The sequence below is a fragment of the Gymnodraco acuticeps genome, unplaced genomic scaffold (assembly GCF_902827175.1).
Source record: "Gymnodraco acuticeps unplaced genomic scaffold, fGymAcu1.1, whole genome shotgun sequence".
Lineage (NCBI taxonomy): Eukaryota > Metazoa > Chordata > Actinopteri > Perciformes > Bathydraconidae > Gymnodraco > Gymnodraco acuticeps.
The window spans coordinates 4,632,363-4,651,759 of record NW_022990981.1 but is presented as its reverse complement, the minus strand read 5'-3'; the positions used below and the strand labels follow the sequence as shown (position 1 = coordinate 4,651,759).

Genomic DNA, 19,397 nt, shown 5'->3' with positions numbered 1-19,397 from the left:
TTCGGGTTTCAATTTCGTTATTCGGATATTCGTTTTGTTTGTTTTTTCCCGTTTTTTTTTCAAATTGAATTTATTGAAATCTCCAATTTCAACGTAAGAGCTTGTGCGTCTTCGGGGGGTGCTAACACTTAACCATAAACGTTATCGTTAACTTTCTCCGTCTTTATATGTAGATATTACTTTTCTCCGTTAATCTCCGTCACGTTGTTTCCATAGCAACAACAACTTCCTGTCAACAGCGCTACCTCTCCTTCAAAATAAAAGCATGTCCACAAATAGGAAGCCAAGCCAAATTACACTTAAGACATATACAACTGCAACAAAAGTAACAAACACAATGCGATATCCTTTTCAATTTCAAAGAACACAAATTGGGTTACATTAACAAATAACTATAAAACAACAATAGTGTAGAATAACTAAATGAATGCCGTGAATACACCGAAACACACGTGTTGAAGTGGTTCGCTGCTGATTACTATTGAATTGTGTTACTCCAGTAAGATGGAAATATAATACTTTGTTTATTCATGTTATGTTAAGCTGCTGTTGTTCATTGCATTATTACTAGACTAGTTAGTCTTAAGGCTAGAATTCTGCACTAAGCCACATTTTTATTTTATTTTATTATTTGTGACTGAATGTGAACTTGTGAAGCTAGTCAAGCTACCTCTTTCCAGTAGAGTTATTTTTGTTTTGTTACTGCACTATCTGCACTCAATTTGTTGACATGGTTATTTTGTGGTGGACCACTGATAAGCTTTATTTTGTTTTGATCCAATGCTGCACAACTGAACTGATCCTATGCTGCTGTGAAAAAAGAAGCTATATCCATGTTGGATAGAATGGATAGTTGGGTACTGTCATTTAAATAAAAAAAATAACCTTAAGGGACAACTTGAATGCTTTTTTCCTTTTTTTTCTCTTAATGCATTGCATAAAGATCGGATCGGGAAAAATCGGTATCGGCAGATTGTCAAAATCAAATGATCGGAATCGGATCGGGAGCAAAAAAAGGTGATCGAGACATCCCTAGTTAGGGTTATGGAAGTAAGAAGCCTGGACAAAAGTCAAACTGAAGAAGTCCTTACAACAGCAATAGTTTAACTACAATGTCCTAAAATCATCACTTTTAATAAAGCAATACGAATATATGTTGTATTGCATTAGAATATTTATGTTGTATAGCATTAGAATATGTATGTTGTATAGCATTAGAATATTTATGTTGTATAGCATTAGAATATATATGTTGTATAGCATTAGAATAGTTATGTTGTATAGCATTAGAATATCTATGTTGTATAGCATTAGAATATATATGTTGTATAGCATTAGAATATTTATGTTGTATAGCATTAGAATATATATGTTGTATCGCATTGATTTGAATATAAACAAAAAAGGTTTTTCAAATCAATGTTATAACAGACAACTGAGCAGCTAAACTGCTAAACAAAGTTGCCACATGCTAACATTAACAATGTCCATGTAGTGTGGGGGGTTACGGTTGTTTGTAGGCTAGGCAAACTAATCCTAAAAATAATGATGCTGCATGTGTAATTTAGTTCCTTCAGACGCTGTGCCTAATGGTGCGTTCACACCGGACGCGATGCGCATATTCGCTTCGCTCCAATCGCTCTTATCGCATCGCTCTCTAAACACTCGAGTTTCACCGCGGCTGTCAGCTGTGTTTACTCGCATCATTCAAACAAGACTCGCTGGCCAGGGGGCTAGAACCACAACAACAAAATGAACATATTTGACCGTGATTTAATTGGAACACACGTTTCAAAATGATGCTGAAGTAACAACATTCTGATACCGGTTAGTAAAAGCCATGAATTAATGCTTTGACAAGTCTCCAGACAAGACGGCAGGCGAAAAACCTTTGCATGTTTTCTGAATGGAGATCGGATTGATCAGGCTAAGCTAACGTTGTATATGCTCCGTCCACACTGTTACGACCCTGGTCGTTATGTGTATTGTGTGTCGAGATGTTTCCCTCCTCCTGTGTCTGTGTGTGTGTGTGAGCAAGCAGGTGGTGCCCGTTAGCTGATTAGCTACCTTCAACAGGCTGATTGGTCCACCTGAAGAAGAGGGGAGCATTTAAGCTGCAGCCATGCAGTCACTCCGCCGCTCTCTCCGACTCAGCTTCTCCTGCTCCCAACTGTTGCGTATTTGTATCTGTCCTTTTGTACTTCTGTCTTGGTATATTTTGTAAACCTTGGAAGGATAGACATAACTTTAACCTGTCCTTGTTGGACACGCCTTAAGTCTACGTGAAAGTTTGAAACCATTTTTATTTTGGTTGGTTCTCGTTTTCTCCTGTTTTTACGTCAGTGTAGGTAAGAGTCCTGTATGTTTATTTTCTTATTTGTTAGGCAAGATTTTTGTGTTCAGAGATTTGTTTGTTTTTGTGTGTTGTTGCACTTAAAAAGAAAACTTTGGTAATTCAATTTACCAAAAGGCATTCACTGTCTCATTGTCTATGTTCTTGGGAGTGGGAAAAGAGGAGAGAGGGCACATTTTATGCTGCTCCTAGGTTCCCCTAGATCTGGGCGTAACAACACTCACAACAACGTCCTACAGACATAAATAAACCATCGACTAGTATTCGCCATGACACAGAAAGTCTGTGGTTTGTTCATGTTGAACCTTTGTCTATTCTGAACAGATATGAGGAGCTCTGAGTGCTAGCTGTTAACGGCTGATATTTTGGTTTTATGGTTCAACGTCAGGCTGAGATCCTTAGCGCTGAATGACTACCGCGAGAGAAACTCAGATAAACGCTGCCGTGATCCAGTGGCGAACCGTCAGGGCTTTCAAGGTATTCAGAGAATACCCTGGAACACTCAGATAAAACAAACAAAATATCGATTTAATTATAGAAATAAAATGTATATAGCCTACAATGAATAAATGAGAATCGTATCTGTGTTGTTGATCTATAATATTACAGTGTTACCTTGATTTGTTTGTCCTTCTCGGTCCATGCACTACGCATTTCAGTGGTTTTGTGTTAGAAAAGAAAGCAACCAATTAGATCTTGTTCTGGGTCTCTGGGTAGAATATCCTTCAACCAAGGTATTCTACATCCTTGATCGAATGCCCTGGCCGTTGCACTGAATGAGAGCGTGCGTTTGGACTGACAGTTTGATCAACCAATCATATATTGATTTGTAGCCAATGGGCGTATTCTTTCAGAGTTCCCCTCGGTTCCAGGTGCTTTAGAACAGTGTTTTTCAAAGTGGGGGCCCCGACCCCCCCAGGGGGCCGCCAGGGGGCGCCAGGGGGGTCACGCAAAGTTTGAGGGAAACGGAATTTTTTATTTAAAAAATAAATTAAATTAAAATTTTATTTTTTTAGATGTTATTAATAACTGTATATCTATAAATCTATGTGTCCTTTGATGCCAATATTTTAATATGTTTTGTTTTTGAATCACACGGCCACCCTTCAAGCCAATCAGAATCGAGCTGACGCTACTGAGAGTGAAACTGAGTATCTGCTCAGCTTTTGGAGCAAGTGAGAGCTAGTGAATGTTTCACTCTGCAGCTGGATGAGAGCATGGATGTAGCAAATGTCGCAGAGTTGCTTGCATACATCAGATTTATTTCAGAAGACAACTTTGTTGAGGAAATATTATTTTGCAAAGCACTGGAAGGTAGGAACACAGGAAGAGACATTTTCCAAGTTTTAGATGAGTACATCATCTCAAACGGACTTGACTGGTCTCGTTGGGTGTGTGTTCAGATGGGGCAGCGGCTATGACAGGCAAAAAAAGGGGAGTGACAGCTTTGATCAGGCAGAAGGCCCAAAATGTAGTGGCAACACACTGCATGCTCCATCGCGAGGCACTTGTACACATCATTTTTTTTTTAAACAGGGGGGCCCCTGCCAGAGGATAATGCTATATGGGGGTCCTTGGCATGGCAAAGTTTGGGAACCCCTGCTCTAGAAGACCCGCTAGTTCACTGGCTCGAGACAGAGGATCTAGAATGCGACGAAGCAATTCATGCCGTTTTATTGTTTTTAACGTTGAAATGACAAGTGCAACAGGTGAAGATGAAGTTGTTGCGGAATTGTTGTGAGTACCCTTTTCAAGACGACAATTCAGTGAAAAGACGGACATTATAATGCTGCGGAGGGGGGGGCAAGGTTCGCCACTGGATTAAACACCATATCATGTTCCAAACCACATCAAGCATTCTCTCTGAAACAGTATGGAGCTCAAACGCTTTCTCTCTCGCGGGTTTACCACAAGGTGAGTACCTTTTATATCCGGCTTCTTTACACATACTCTCTCCAGTACAGGTTAGCTCTGAGTATTAGCCATGCTTGCTAATGTAAACACAGACCATATTACGTCCAAAACACGACGGGCATTGTTTCTGATAGCGAGTTTCTCATAGGGCCTTGGGCATAAAGCCAGCCCTCATTTTAGTAATGTCGTCATGATGCAGCAAATCTGGATCAGCTCCGTTGTACCCCCGTTTTTAGAGATGTGGGTACGGAGGAAAAGAGAGAGCGTTTTATTTTCTGACACCGGGGACACATATTTATGTATAAAAAAATACATCAAAAAGGGCATTTTGCACAATAGGAGACCTTTAAATAATTAAAGAGTTTTCAAACCAGTGTCCTATAGGTGCAAGAGTCCTAGCTGAATGTATTTCTCCCTGTAGCTGACCCGTATTTTTTGATAAAAAATATTTGTATTGTGTTTCGACCATGCATAAACAGTGTTTATCATTTAGAGATGGAAAGCAAAATATATGCATACAAATGAGACAGTGGTCTGTACTGATGGTATGTACAAAGAGAACAAATAATTAGAAAGAACACAAACAAACAATAACAACGACTAAAGTATTCCCTACATTCACTGCGAGTGAGCCTCATACACACGATTTCTCATACACACGATTATTTACCAGGAACATTGTTAGATGAATATATATGTGTGTAATACGTATGCACAAACATAGAGCAAATACCTATACTCATACACATCTACTGTAAACATACACATATAGACACATATTACAGATACTGCAGATAGGCTATACCAATAGCAGATTGTTTCATGGAGTGTGGAATGCATTAAAAAAAGGTTCCCAGGCTTCCTGAAATGTCCTGTTTGAATATAAAAGTGAATATCTGATCTTTTCATGCAGGACATAACGTCCGTCAACCACTGTGAATGAGTGCTGACCCGTATTTTAAACAACACCTGCAGCCTTGCTAGCAGATCTGTGTGGCTGTACTTTACACATCATTGTTTGAGATAAATGCTAACTTTAGCATGCTAACATTCTCCATGTCCTTACATGCTGATGTTTAGCAAGTATGTTTACAATGAGACTTTAGCATCTTAGTATGCTAACATTTGCTAGTTGGCATTAGAATGAAAAATAGGCCTATATCTGAGGCTGATGGGATGTCTTTAATTATGCAGATATTAAAAGGATATCAGCTCAATAGAGAAGTTACCAGCAGCTTGTAGTTATTTAACTGCCGGCACTACACTGTATAATCAGGTCATATAAGTCCAATTGTTAAAACCTCATTTGGCCTTGTGTTTTTACAGTGAACTGTTTACAGTGTAACACTACACATGTGAGACCTAGTTTCTGAGTATTACTAAGGACACGTGCATTCCCTCTCTCCATAATGATATGTGTAAGAACTATTGAGTCAGATTATTAAAGCAGCAAGTTAAAAAAAAAGGCATGGTAAAAAACAAGGTAATACACACATTGTTCTGACATGCATCTAATTTAATAAAGTGTCAAAGAGGAAATGAAATCACTTTGAACTCAGAAGCTTTCTTTACTTGCATCCTTCTTGCAATGCCTACACCAGAACAACAGATCAAAAACGTGAAACAAAGAGCTGCGAAAACAACAAAGTATCTTCAAACCAGAAAGACTTCATAACACAAAAGCATTCATAAATGACCCTTCAGTGTTGTTACAGCTGTCATAAAGATCAATCAGTGTCCATAAGAGATTTACAGAGGGATTCATTTTCTAATTATTTATTTACAATTCATTGATTCATGTTTGTTGTTTCTTAAGGTGGGGGACACTTGAAGTTATCAATATCTAGCTAATATAAATATCTAATCAATATAATGACTTGTATTCTTTTCTATTTGGACTTGTGTTGGTCTTAATACAGTTACAGTGGAACCAGAGGGAGAGACTTTGCCGTGGCTGAGGACACAAACATCCAGTATTTCACCATCGCATTCTGAAATCACTTGAAATATTTGAACTATTTATACGGCGCGCTTTTTCCCATCATTCTTTTTGTTTGTGTTTGTTGTGCTGTGTTGTGATGTTTGTTGCTGTTTATTATCCTCAGTCTGACTGATACAGGGTTTACATTCTTTCTCCGGAGCACGGGAGAAAAGAGCCCACGCACAATCATCTTTTAATATCTGCTCAAATCCCTGCACCTCCTGCCGCCTGAATGCTGAATACTTTTGATATTTCTCCTGCTCTTAATGCTGCGATTCAGACACGCACTGATGTCTCACACCCACCTGTCTTTTCAATGCAAATGCTTTCATTTCTCAACGCTCAGATGGCTAACAAAATAAAAGATGAATTAAAAAGGAGGGAAACGAGGAGAAATGATCTTAGAATGTGTGAGTAATACATGACATGTTGAATGGTTCATGTGTTTCGGTGTGGTTACATTTTGTTTTACATGATAGCAAATAGTTCTCAGTGGGGTGTCACTTCATAGTGAGCCCAACAGCGGACATATTAAACCCACTGTTATTTAAAGTGAGCTACCGTCATTATTATTTATGAGCCATTTTGGAAAAACAAATCTGATAAACACCTCATATACTTATCACTTTATTCAAAGATTTCTTTTTGCTTTTTCTCTATTTCAAAAGTATAATCTTAAAAGTCACTCGATCTTAATCCGAGGTCTACGTTCTATTGGAGAAATGGTCTCTAACAAATATTGCTAACGGTTTAGAAACAGGATCAAGGACGCTATTTCTGAAAAGAAATGTTTTGGATTTTTATTTATGGAATTTTTCACTTTTTAGCACCATAATCACCTCCATTGTGTTGAGAGGCAGAAGTCTCAATGAGTGTGAAGCTGACCGTTGAGCGGCCCAGACCAAGCAAGGAGGCAGAGGCAGAACGTCCAAAAATATAACCCAACGTGGGCATTTATTAAAACATGAACACATTACACACAGCCTCAATCCTGCTGCTGCTGTTCACGTGAGCCCAGCCTGCAGCCACCAGGATCTCACACACACTCCCTTTCCTAACAGACAGGGAAACAGCCTAAATACCCACACACACTAATCAGCAACTAGACACAGGTGAGGGGGGAGGAGACAACACAGGGCACCAGGTGCACACAATCCTTTAATAAATACTATCTCAATAATTAGTATTTAAAATGTGCAAATATGCCATACCAAACGGTACTGTGCAATCACGCTAATAAAGTGCAAAACTGTTCACTAAAGTGCTGAGTTACCAGGCCCGAAGCCGTCAGTTCACAGTGACGAAGGTAGGTAGAACTGAAATCCTTTCTATGTCAATGTTGCCTTTCATATTGGAGTGAAACACTTTAGGACTGGAGAAACTGTGAAGAGTATAGTTGTGATTCATGTCAAGGATGAAATGATTGTATCAAGTCAGCGCAGTCATGTGACTGGTGAGGGTCTCATTGTGCGGAGGTCTTTCTTTGCATCCTGTTAGACCCATCTGCTGCCTTTAAATCAAGGCCTTGTTTAGATGTCTTCATAATGTACTGTATGTGTTTGCTCCTTCCCTTCGCATGTTAGACCTGCTGGAGCTTCTCCTCCCCCTGCTTTCTAACCATATCTGAAGGAGATTTAGATAACACAGGGAAACAACGAGAACCCAAGGAGTACAAGCAACACATCACCTGCACTTTGACAAAAGAATGGTCACTTTTTGGTTTGATTTACTATTAAATGTGCCATTAACCATTTATTTGGTTACATTAACCGTTCAACAGTGAATTTAACTTAGATTTGTAATATCACCATTGCTCTCTTTCACTTGATTTTAATTTGAATTATTTGTTCATATTTATTTATTTTTTGTTTCAATTATACTTTTTTTTGTATTCCTTTACCTAAAATGTATTATCATTATCTCTCAATGTAATACAATCCATAGAAGATTTATTGGCCATATGTACAAATGCAGTATTTCCAAAGCACACTGTACAAGGTGGTACAACAGTTTAAACATTAAACAACCATTCACAATATCATGTTATTCAAAATGTAGGAAAGAAGCTGATGGATATACTCAACCAAGGATGTTTGATTTGATTTTGGGGAAATCTATAGTTTGGGACGGCTGGAGTTTTGTGCGTACTGTCCACACAGCTGGCAGAACTGGTTCTGTGTGTTCTGTCACCGGTCTCCTCAGGAGCAGTGCTGCATTTCTCTTTGCGCTTTTTGTGTTCCAGATGGTGATGTAGTTCTGTTTCTGGTGTTCTATGATGTGGTTGAGTCTGACTGAAGTGTGGTCAGAGAGTGGACTCAGGAGCAGCACATTGTGTGGAGAGAGGTCTGAGAGCTCTTCGCTTTATTTACTTTGACTTCGTCTTCCGTAATCGCCCGCTACTTAATCAGCTAAATAATGCATTTGCTTACCGCTCTTCTGTTTCAGCTTTGATGTGTTCAGCGATAAAAACTGAAAGTCCCTCCCTTGTGCAACATGAGAAGACGAGAAGCACACCGAATGATACGAGTGAGCCATGTGGCACAGGTCAAAAGTGCACCAACAGTGGCAGTATTAAAGCCTTATGAAGGGAAAGTGAATGGTGATTGTTAGGACAGTTAGAAGATGACTGACAGAAGCTGACACTGTGTGAAACAGTTTGCTTCACGGCGCATGGCAGGCTTCTCACAGCTGTTCTTTTACAGCTGTCATTGAGGAACTGCTGCAGGTGTTTCTGCTGCATTCATCTTTCATATCCACCAAGAAAACTATCAAACACAACCATCCAAAGAGGACCACAGAGAGTACAGAACTCCAGCACAATGGCAGGGTTCACTGTTCTACTTTTTTAGGGGAAAGCATGACATGCTTTCTAGCAAAGCTTTCCTGTGGCTGGCAGAGTGAATCACAGGGAAACACAGAACTACAGAATCTGATCTTTGAAATCAAGCTGCAGTAGCTTTAGAATGGCTTTCTTTTGTCTTTAGTGTCTTTACCCTGAAAAGTATTTAGTTAAAGATGTTACATGTATGTAACAGATGAACTGAGCATTTAAGTCAAAGTATTCAATCTTAAGCTAGTTCCTACAACAGCTGGGGAATGTCAAAATACTTTATTCAAACAGGAGTTAATAATGCATTCGTTAGGGACTATTTTCGGCGGTGGATTAATACACATTAAGTGCTTCAGTGAGTATCCCAAGAGGCAGCATGGTGGGCCATTGTGTTGTTTTTTTTATAGTTTTAAGTAAAAAACAGTTCAATAAGTCGTGACTTAATGTTTAACGAAGCATAACCAAGAACATCCTGTCCACTGCTGGTGTTTGATTTCTGTTTTACAAGCTTACGGAACACTACAAAAACTGCAAATAAAAAAATGCAAATGTGTGTGATTTTACAAGCCTTTATATGACATATTTGTATTTTCCAAAATACTGTACACACTCCAACATCTCTTAAAGTCTACAGGTCAATAAAGATTGAAAGGGCAGTAACGCTGCTCCTCTCCACACTGTGCCCTGTCCCATGAGTGGAGTTAGGTTAAAGCTCCACAGCCACTAGGTTCACTAGGCACCGATGAAAACATCACTTCAAACAGACACTGCAGGGATGAATATGGAGATACACTTTGGCTGGCAGATTCTTTCATACCAAACAGAGGGGTGGGAGGCATCGGGATTAGCACTCACGGTTTGTGACGCAACGTGCCGAGGGTCGGCCATGCGGATGAAAAGGCTTTAAAAATTAAAGGTTCCCATCTGCCGAGGCTTCCAGCACTGAGGGCCGGTTGAATGAATGAACAGGTTAATGCCACATTACACAAACAAGAGCTCGCTCCACGCGCTCCGCTGTTTGGAGACGGGAAAGAGTAAAGAGATCAAGTGGTCATTACGGATTGAGAAATGTTTTTGTGCAGGAGGGTAAATATTAGAAAGTGCTGGAAGTCTGACACCATGTGATGTGTTGACATATTAATAACAGCAAAGGGCTGTTTTGGACCTCTTTCAAGTGTTGAAAGTTTAATGCTGGAAGAGCAGTGTCAGGTCAAACATCATGTTCTGAAACATAGCCACTGCAAACAGCACGTCGACATGAAAGAGATCATCACAACACACTTACTCCAGCTGATCTGAGCTTTCTATCTGGGTTATGGGTTCTTTTTCATTTATTTTAGGGCAATTTCATCAAGGGATGCACAAACCAATAGAAATCAAGTGATGCTGCTGCAACACACAAATCACAGTAAGCGCAATATTTGGTAAAGGCAAAATATCTGAGTGTATTTCAAATAGTGCTACAGAGTATTCAAACACATCCTTATTTGGTCCAGTTCTTCTAAAATCCCAACATAATCATATTATAATATTTTTCAATGATATTGTAAAAAATAATATATGATCAGTCCCTCTGATACAGGAAATCATATCATCAAGATAATGGCGGAGGGTGTTTTTCCTATCATGCAGACCAAAATGACACCAGGAAGTCATTCACAAAATGTAACACAGGTACAGTAACACTAACATGATCTGCTGAATGTGTCCTGTGGCCACAGTTCTTTAGCACACAATGACCTAGAAACAATCCAGTTGACAAATGTAAGATATGAATGATGTGAATGTAAGAAAGTTAGCAAGAGTGTTCTGCTTCATCCCTTTAAGACAGGAATGAGGTATTTACTTATCCCTATTAACATGTAGGGTCTGGATTAAGTCAAGTAAAACACGAGTGTTAAGTCCCAACACAGTGAGAGGTCTTCGTAAGTCCCCAGAGGGATCAAAGAAAGAGGACAACTTAAAAGTGGTACATATACACACATGAATATTGCATATGTTACATCCCAACGAGGCATTGGATATTATCTTTTTTATGAATCAATCCTCCAGGAGAAACAGTGCCACAAAACATTTGAAGAAGTCAATGCCTTCTTTATGAGAAACGCAGCCGTAATAAAACAAAGACATCTGTAATATGGGTTTTGGCTGAATAATGCTTTAGAATAAAAACATTGAAATATAGAGATAGAGTATTGTGTAGGGCTACAACTGGCAATCATTTTCATTAATGAATAATAAAGATGCCCAATATTTGATCAATTAAAAATGTACCCTTTGGAGTATAGGTCAGTTACAGAATGCATCCAAAAGCTAGCATTCAGCTAGCAAAGATAATATGTATATATATATATATTAGGGCTGCTCGATTATGGCAAAAATCATAATCTCGATTATTTGGGTCAATAATTGATATCACGATTATTAAAAACGATTATCCATTTACTTTGAGAACGTCCATTTATTGAAAAATGTGAACAGTATGTTTTTAACAGTTGATTAGCCAGAACTTTAAGTATAATTCAACTGAAAAACCAATACAAATGTAACATTTAAAAAATCACGTTGTTTTCGTATTCATTGCAAGCCAAAATGGTAATTGCGATTAAAATACGATTAAATGAGCAGCCCTAATATATATACACACCTGAAATGAAGTCTTAAATAAATATAGAAACAATGCATGGTTTTAAATATCTTTAAAAAGAAATGGGCATTGAAAATGTTTTGAGTAAGGAAATGAATGACAGACCTCAAGGATAAATGCCATGTCATTTTATAGTTACACTAAATGACTCCACAAGGCACCTACAACGTCAGGAACTAGTCAAAGATAAATGACAACATTCAAGGATCCCAATGACATGACTTCCAATGTCTTGTTCTGTCCAACTAATATAAAAAACAAAAATGGTATATCCTCGCATTTGAGAAAGCTGCGGACAGAGGATTTGTTTGTCCTTTCTGCTTGAATAAAACTAAAATAACTTTTCAAATAAATGTGCAAAAAAGCTGCCATTCATTTTCTGTCTATTGACTAATCAATTAATAAACTTATGTTCTGTCATCTTGAGTTTTTTTGTAATCAATTCATAATGCATGGGGGTTTAGAGATTCTATGAACATGTGATTTAGCTCGTGAATGTCTTCTGCTGATCAGATGATAAATTACAGGCATATATATTGAGATTTTTCTGAAGATTGCAGTTTTTACCAACATATCTCAAGTGATTTCTGAGGAATCTTCATTTGATGTAAAGTAGCCAAATAAAGGAAATTGTCATTTGAGTTGTGGCGAAAATGTGTAGCGGAAACTTTCACTAAGAAGTGGAAGCAATGCCACAACAATCCCAGAAGGGTCTGCCTTAAATGTGTCAAAAAGGTCTCGTGGGGTCATTTCACCCCTAACACCATGAACCATCCATCATGTCTCCACACTCCTGTCTCACCGCCAGCTCCATCCCTGCACACTGAACACAGAGCCGCCCTGACAACAGAGGTGAGAAAGCCAGCAGGCAAAAACACCTGTGTGTTTTGTCAAAGCAGAGCTCTGTGAAGAAGAGGGTCTCAATCACATCTCATCGTGTCCATGAGCAGACGTGTGTGTGTGTGTGTGTGTGTGTGTGTGTGTGTGTGTGTGTGTGTGTGTGTGTGTGTGTGTGTGTGTGTGTGTGTGTGTGTGTGTGTGTGTGTGTGTGTGTGTGTGTGTGTGTGTGTGTGTGTGGCAGACTTCCCCAGAGAGGAGAGGACAAACTTGTTTTGTGGGTTGCAGCAACGGACATCAACGGTTCCTCCTCTACTTGTACATCAGCGCTGACACAGTGTGATCTGGGTTTCATATCACCCAACAAAAGCTATCTACAATTTGATGAGCACATTATCAGGTGCTCTAATAACTGTCACTGTAAATTATTCTCTCTTCTTTTACAGGAACAGTTCAACAATGTGTTTTACAGTCTGCCTGGCTCAGAGTCAGAGGAGCGCTCCATTTGCTTAAGGCCACAATATTTCAGACATAATTGCACAAGCAACTATCAGACAGCCAGTGTTGAAGCCTCTCATAATTAGGATCATTACAAAGACGGGTAAAAAAAAGGTTAATCAAATGATAAACATTGCAAATAACGATTTGTTTTCCCCATTAGCTATTGTGGGGAACCCCAACCAGTTGATAAGCATTACAAAGGAGATGTGGAGCTTTGACTACTACAAAGAGCAAAAACCCAAGCCCCACCCCCACGTCCCCGAGCGAAGCAAAGGGAAACACAGCAGAGGATGACAGGTTGGAAAGGAAAAGGTAGCTGCGCTGCTTTCATTTCACTTGCTTAGACATCATGTGAATGCTTTTTCTACTCGAACACAGCTTCACAGTGAGAGTTCATTACAGGAGCCATGTTACATTGCCATTAAAAAGCAGAGATTTCAAAGTGCCATTTTCAGGTTTCTCTCTTTACTGCAAAGGTAAATGGACTGCATTCAAATAGCACCTTCCGCCCTACTGACGCGCTGCTAAACGATGTGCCTCTCACTCACACACACAAACACCAACGGAGCGAGGTGCTGGTCGACCCAGCGGATATGGGCCAAATATTTATTCCAGATTAAACACATAATGTCCATTGTGCAGTTAGAGAACCGCAGTGACGCGTCGTAAAACTCGGAAGTAAGTTAGCATTTTTAGCACTTCCGGTTCCTTCGTCAAAAAGCAATGCATTTTCTCCATAGGGTTTTGGAAAATAGCTCGAAATAAGGTCTGTGGTTGACACAAATTTAAGAGATAAATCACGTTTTGTTCTACGACATTAAATACATCAGCAGTGACCCCTGGTGATTTTTGAAGAGTTTACGTGTCTGCAAAACGATGGTTGTTACCGAGTGGCTGAATAGGACTACAGAAATTGTCGAGGCCGTTGTACGTCATTACGCCGAACACGTAAACACTCCCGCTAAATTTGTTTGCCCTGTTCTGCTTGAAAGCAAGTACCTGCCTATCTTTAGTATCTGTATATCTATATCTGACCATTAGAATCTGTATTTTTGAAATTGTCATTTTTAACACCGTAGTTTTACAAATTATAGAATAATTAATTACCAGTGTTTTCCAATTTTACTCGGCAGTTCGTTTCGTTAGCTAACGTTAGCTAAAGCTAGCGCTACTAGTTAGCTACGCAATGGTTTGTTGCTTTGCTCCGGGTTGCAGCCACAGGTCTTCGCATGAAACGTGCTCGTTCTATCGTTTCCCGGCCAATGTTTTCCAAAGGAGAGTCTGGATTCGTGCCATGAGGTAAGCTGACATTACATTTTTGTCCATGTCACGGTGAAATGTAAATGATGGGTAGTGACTGTATCGCCGTTTTAGAGATGGCGCTGCTGAAAAGACATAAGTAAAGATAATGAATACATCCTATTAAAACCTGTGTGGCTTATATGATAAGTCTAATTAGTACAAGCAGCATAACGTTTCACCATGTAACTAAAGATTGTAGTCAGGGAAATCAGTTTGACATATTGAACTAATAACAAATCACCTCTGCCTGGCAGAGAACTCTCTGCTCCATAGCTTCTCTTGGACGTACAATCACATGTACATTTATATTCAATTTAATATTCCATCCCTCACATACTTTTGTATATATAATAACTTATATTTTGTTTTTCTTGTTATGCTGCTGCAACACAAACATTTCCCAAATTGGGATCAATAAAGTAATATCTTATCTTAATTCATTAAGAAATATAACTATTATAATTAGTGTAGCAGCTGACACCTATTTTCAATATGGATTAATCTACCTTTATTTCTTTAGTTCAATTTTCATCTATAAAAATGTCAAAATAGTGAAAATGTTCACGCGACAAAGTGCAAGGTTATATCTTTAGATGTTTTGTTTTAGCCTATGTACTGTATGTCTTAATGCTCTTATATGTGACGGTGTGACTTCCATGAAACTAATATTTTATATCTTCCCAACAGACGAGCTGACAGGAAACCTAACACTCTAACAACCACAACATTGCAAAGGTGAGTAAATGTAAATTAAAAACGATTCACAATTTCTTCTTCTCTCTTGCAGTGAGGTGAAGCTGACCTTGCACTTGGTGCCAGTAAGGATGCTCCTCACGCAGGCTGAATGTTACTCCTTCCTTACTGACACAGAAGCCCTTGATTTGCAATGCTTCACTAATTGTCATTTCCCTGGCTCCGTAGGGACACTTTACCTCCAGCACAGCGGAAGACCCTACCAGACCATCTGGAGATGCCCCCAACAATCCTGATTGGGAGAGCCACAAACCTGACTCATGGACCTGCATCTGGGTTGCAGTGGTGAATGCCCTGACACCCTCACATTCATTCATAGTCCCCCACTGTACAGACAAAACACCATCAAGGGCCTGTTGTTGCCCTAGCACCCTGGCACTAAGGGAAGCAGTCACACGCTTTGACCTCAGGACAGCTCCAAAGTTGCTGGCAGTCAACCTTCCTTTCTTGAACAAATGCCAGTTTGGTTCGCTGACCAGTGGTAGCCACCTGAATTGCCCTCTGTTGCTCCTCAGACAATGCCATGCTTGCCACAATTGCCTCAGGTCACTGATGCCCAACAGATTTGATAATTTCAGGAACAGTAAGTGTTTCCAAGCTGTAGTGTTCCTCTTCTGGCTCGGGGGAGAGAAGCCAAGACATTCCTGAGAACCTGCCCCCGAGTCTGTCCCTCAGCCAGTCACGATCTTCGGAGGTGGGCTCTCTTGTCAGCGGGTTAAATTAGTTATTGGTTGGAGGAAATAGCTCCTCCACTGAATGCATACGTTTAGCTGCCTTTGGCTTCTTCCACTGACAGGGGGTGTCAGTGCAGCTGAAATTGTGGATGGCAAAGATGGCTAATGCAGCCGCATGAATGCATTTCCATTCTCCACGTGGGCATTCACATCTTGTGGAGAGAACTCCCTCTTCTCCTGTAGATACCTGTGGTGGTGGGATTGTTTTATTATTTAAAATATATTTACATTTGTAATGCCTTCCCAATTATCCCTTTCATTGTTTATGGCCTATACTGTATGTTTATTTCATGGATATTTCTGTGTTTTCTGGTGTGTAATATTTGTAATCTTGGGGCCTCTTCTCTTTAACATCTACATGCTACCACTGGCTCAGATAATGAAGAACAACAAAATAAGTTACCATAGCTATGCAGATGATACAAACATTTATGTAACAATTTCACCAGGAGACTATGCTCCAGTTAAAACACTGAGTAAGTGCATTGAACAAATCAATGACTGGATGTGTCAGAACTTTCTCCAATTAAACAAAGATAAAACTGAGGTAATGGTTTTTGGAGCCAAGTCAGAACGTATGAAAGTTAGCACTGAGCTTCAGTCTGCAATGTTCAAAACAACAGATAAAGCCAGAAATCTAGGTGTAGTCATGGACTCTGACCTGAGTTTCAACAGTCACATTAAAACTGTTACTAAATCAGCCTACTATCACCTAAAGAATATATCTAGGATTAAAAGACTAATGTCACAGCAGGATTTGGAAAAACTTGTCCATGCTTTTATCTTCAGTAGACTGGACTACTGTAATGGTGTCTTCACAGGTCTCACTAAAAAATCTATTAGAAAGCTGCAGCTGATTCAGAACGCCGCTGCTCGAGTCCTCACTAACACTAACAAAGTGGATCACATCACTCCTGTTCTGAAGTCTTTACACTGGCTTCCTGTGTGTCAAAGAATAGATTTCAAAATACTGCTGCTGGTTTATAAAGCACTGAATGGTTTAGGCCCAAAATACATTTCTGACCTCCTGCTAAATGATGAACCATCCAGATCTCTCAGGTCTTCAGGGACTGGTCAGCTTTCTGTCCCCAGAGTCAGAACTAAACATGGAGAAGCAGCGTTCAGTTATTATGCTCCAAATATCTGGAACAAACTCCCAGAAACCTGCAGGTCCGCTGCAACTCTGACTACTTTTAAATCCAGGCTGAAGACTTTTCTTTTTGTCGCTGCTTTTAATTGAACTATTCATATCTTAGACTGCACTGTAACTTTTATCCATGTATTTTTTCTTTTAATGTTTATTTTATTATCTTTTCTTTTTAATGACTGATTTGAAATGCCATTTTCTTAATGTCTTTCATTTTTGTAAAGCACTTTGAATTGCCTTGTGTTGAAAGGTGCTATATAAATAAACTTGCCTTGCCTAATAAAGATTTCATGTGACACATAAAATGGATTTGTTGATGGGAATTAATGTCACTAATGTGAATAAATTAACTCTAGGTTAACGGTACTCTTGCTATCACTACTCACCGACACTCTATAAACCTTGTCCCTCATGCTAGCCCTGACAACACCGGTAAGCACACCTTCATCTAGGCTGCACTGTTTTACGTGTCCTGACTTGTAGTGGTTCTCTCCTCTATCTACACTCTTCTTGTCATCTTTGTAAAACGATATCAGACTGGTAATTGACAGCCATGACTTCTAGTTAAATTCAGTGTGGCTAAAATGAAAAGCTTTGTTAAAATATGCAAGCACGCGGAAGTCAAAGTCAGCTTTATTGTCAAAAATTCTACATGTGTTATACATCCAGAAATATCGAAATATCGTTTTCCACAGTGTGACATGTATACATGAAACAAAACAAAAAGGGCCTAGATAAACGGGGTATACAGTTTAAAATGTTAATATACTTAAAGTGTTCAAAGTGCAGTTTCAGTGCAAGTCAGTTGAAACGATCTTAAGTTGGCGTGACGTTGAAGTCGTGCGACCCTGCTGCTGTACTGGCTTGTAGTTCGTTTATAGCATAACGTTAGCATTTTGCTTTTGGCGACTAGATTTATGATTCGAAAATTATAAAAGTAGGATAGACATGTGGAGATTATCCGGCTGAACAAAACGTGATCCCTCTCTTAAATGTGTGTCAACCACAGACCTTATTTCGAGCTATTTTCCAAAATCCTATGGAGAATTTGCATTGCGTTTTTGACGAAGGAACCGGAAGAAGTTTACTTCCGGGTTTTACGACGCGTCACTGCGGTTCTCTATTGCAATCCCAATTTCTTTACATACGTTTTTTATATTTTAGGTTTTCAATACTCTTATCAACATGGTAGTAAACAAACGTGATGGCTTCTAACAAAATGTGTTTTTTTTAATTATTGCAACACTCCAAAACATAGAGAAATATTAGGTAATTCAATGTAATCATAAGCAACAGCAGCAACAAACTAACATTTACTCAAGTAATGTACTCCTCCTTTCTGGAGGTGCTTGTACTTTAGCTGAGTATTTTCATCATATGCTCTTTGAAACTTCTAACTTTAAGAAACCAATACCGCACTACAATTATCTGACAGCTTAAGTTACTATTCTTTCACACACAGTGACGTCACGAGCTACCCACAATGCAACGCGCGCCATATATATATATAAATACGCCATTTTCCTGGAGGTGCTAATATCCTGGAGGTGCTAATATAAACAGCTAGGTAATGTAGCCAGGCAGAGCGCACTAGGTTTTTTTTCTGAATTAACGACCGAAGAAATCGCTGCATGTCTTCGGATTACATCTCTGGACTTGAGGGGTGTGCTCTAGGTCGTTACCAGCGTAAACTAGAGCTGTGTGGGTTGTCCGATTGCCCTTACAGACTGCCTGCAGATGTATGGAAAAACGACTCTCGAAAGTGGCCTTCGGTCGATTTTGGCAGCATCTACGTCTATCTTCTAGAAACACCAGGTGAATACCCCACTTGTCACAATAATATTATCATGCCAATGCATATATGTGGTATTTTAGTGTTGACTATATTGATTAAGGCAATAGACTATGATATTCTGCTTGCACCTCGTGTGAAATGGTGGATACCGGAAGTACGGTGTCGCCCTCGGCCCAAAATCCGTATGTGTGTGTGAAAGAATACAGATTCCAGTGTTCCCCTACCATTGTCTTGGAGGGGCACTGCGCCCCGCCAACGGAGCCCCGCCAACAGAGCCCCGCCAACAGAGCCCCGCGCCCCCCCTGAAATTCAAGGTGTTTAAAAAAAAAAAACAGATTATAATTATTTTTTTGTATTATTATTCTTTTAAATATATATATATATATGTATATAGCACCAACTTGAAACTAATCTATATCTACTGTCACTTTTCACATTGAACATGTGCTCTTTTATTAAATAAACTATAGGCAAGGCAATTGTATTTATATAGCACTTTTCAGCACGTGGCGATTCAAAGTGCTTTACAGATTAAAAGCAAAAGACATTTAAGAACAAATACAGCATAAATACATTATTAAAAAGGCATTTAAAAACAGGCAT

The 19,397-nt window shown here is 39.3% G+C and overlaps 2 protein-coding genes across 8 annotated transcripts in view; one reads left to right on the top strand and one right to left on the bottom strand.

Annotated features, from left to right (window-relative positions):
- The window catches only part of lpp (LIM domain containing preferred translocation partner in lipoma), a 202,427-nt gene that overhangs the window by 116,305 nt on the left and 66,725 nt on the right, over window positions 1–19,397 (bottom strand). The gene's annotated exons all lie outside the window — the stretch shown is intronic.
- On the top strand, window positions 14,049–16,277 carry LOC117559081. 2 transcript variants are annotated; one of them, XM_034235729.1, is made up of 3 exons: window positions 14,049–14,362; window positions 15,053–15,100; window positions 15,325–16,277. In XM_034235729.1, the coding sequence occupies exons 1-3, from the start codon at window positions 14,250–14,252 to the stop codon at window positions 15,764–15,766; spliced, it is 603 nt and encodes a 200-aa protein (XP_034091620.1). In that variant the 5' UTR covers window positions 14,049–14,249; the 3' UTR covers window positions 15,767–16,277. The 2 variants fall into 2 exon arrangements, with proteins under 2 accessions (XP_034091620.1, XP_034091621.1); XM_034235730.1 differs by having other exon boundaries at window positions 15,287–16,277.

What these genes read in the sequence shown, in the direction of transcription:
- LOC117559081 (XM_034235729.1), top strand. Translation starts at nt 14,250, where the DNA reads ATGGTTTGTTGCTTTGCTCCGGGTTGCAGCCACAGGTCTTCGCATGAA. An exon ending in GTCTGGATTCGTGCCATGAG is followed by an intron (nt 14,363 to 15,052) that starts GTAAGCTGACAT and finishes TCTTCCCAACAG; the next exon opens with ACGAGCTGACAGGAAACCTA. An exon ending in ACAACCACAACATTGCAAAG is followed by an intron (nt 15,101 to 15,324) that starts GTGAGTAAATGT and finishes AGACCCTACCAG; the next exon opens with ACCATCTGGAGATGCCCCCA.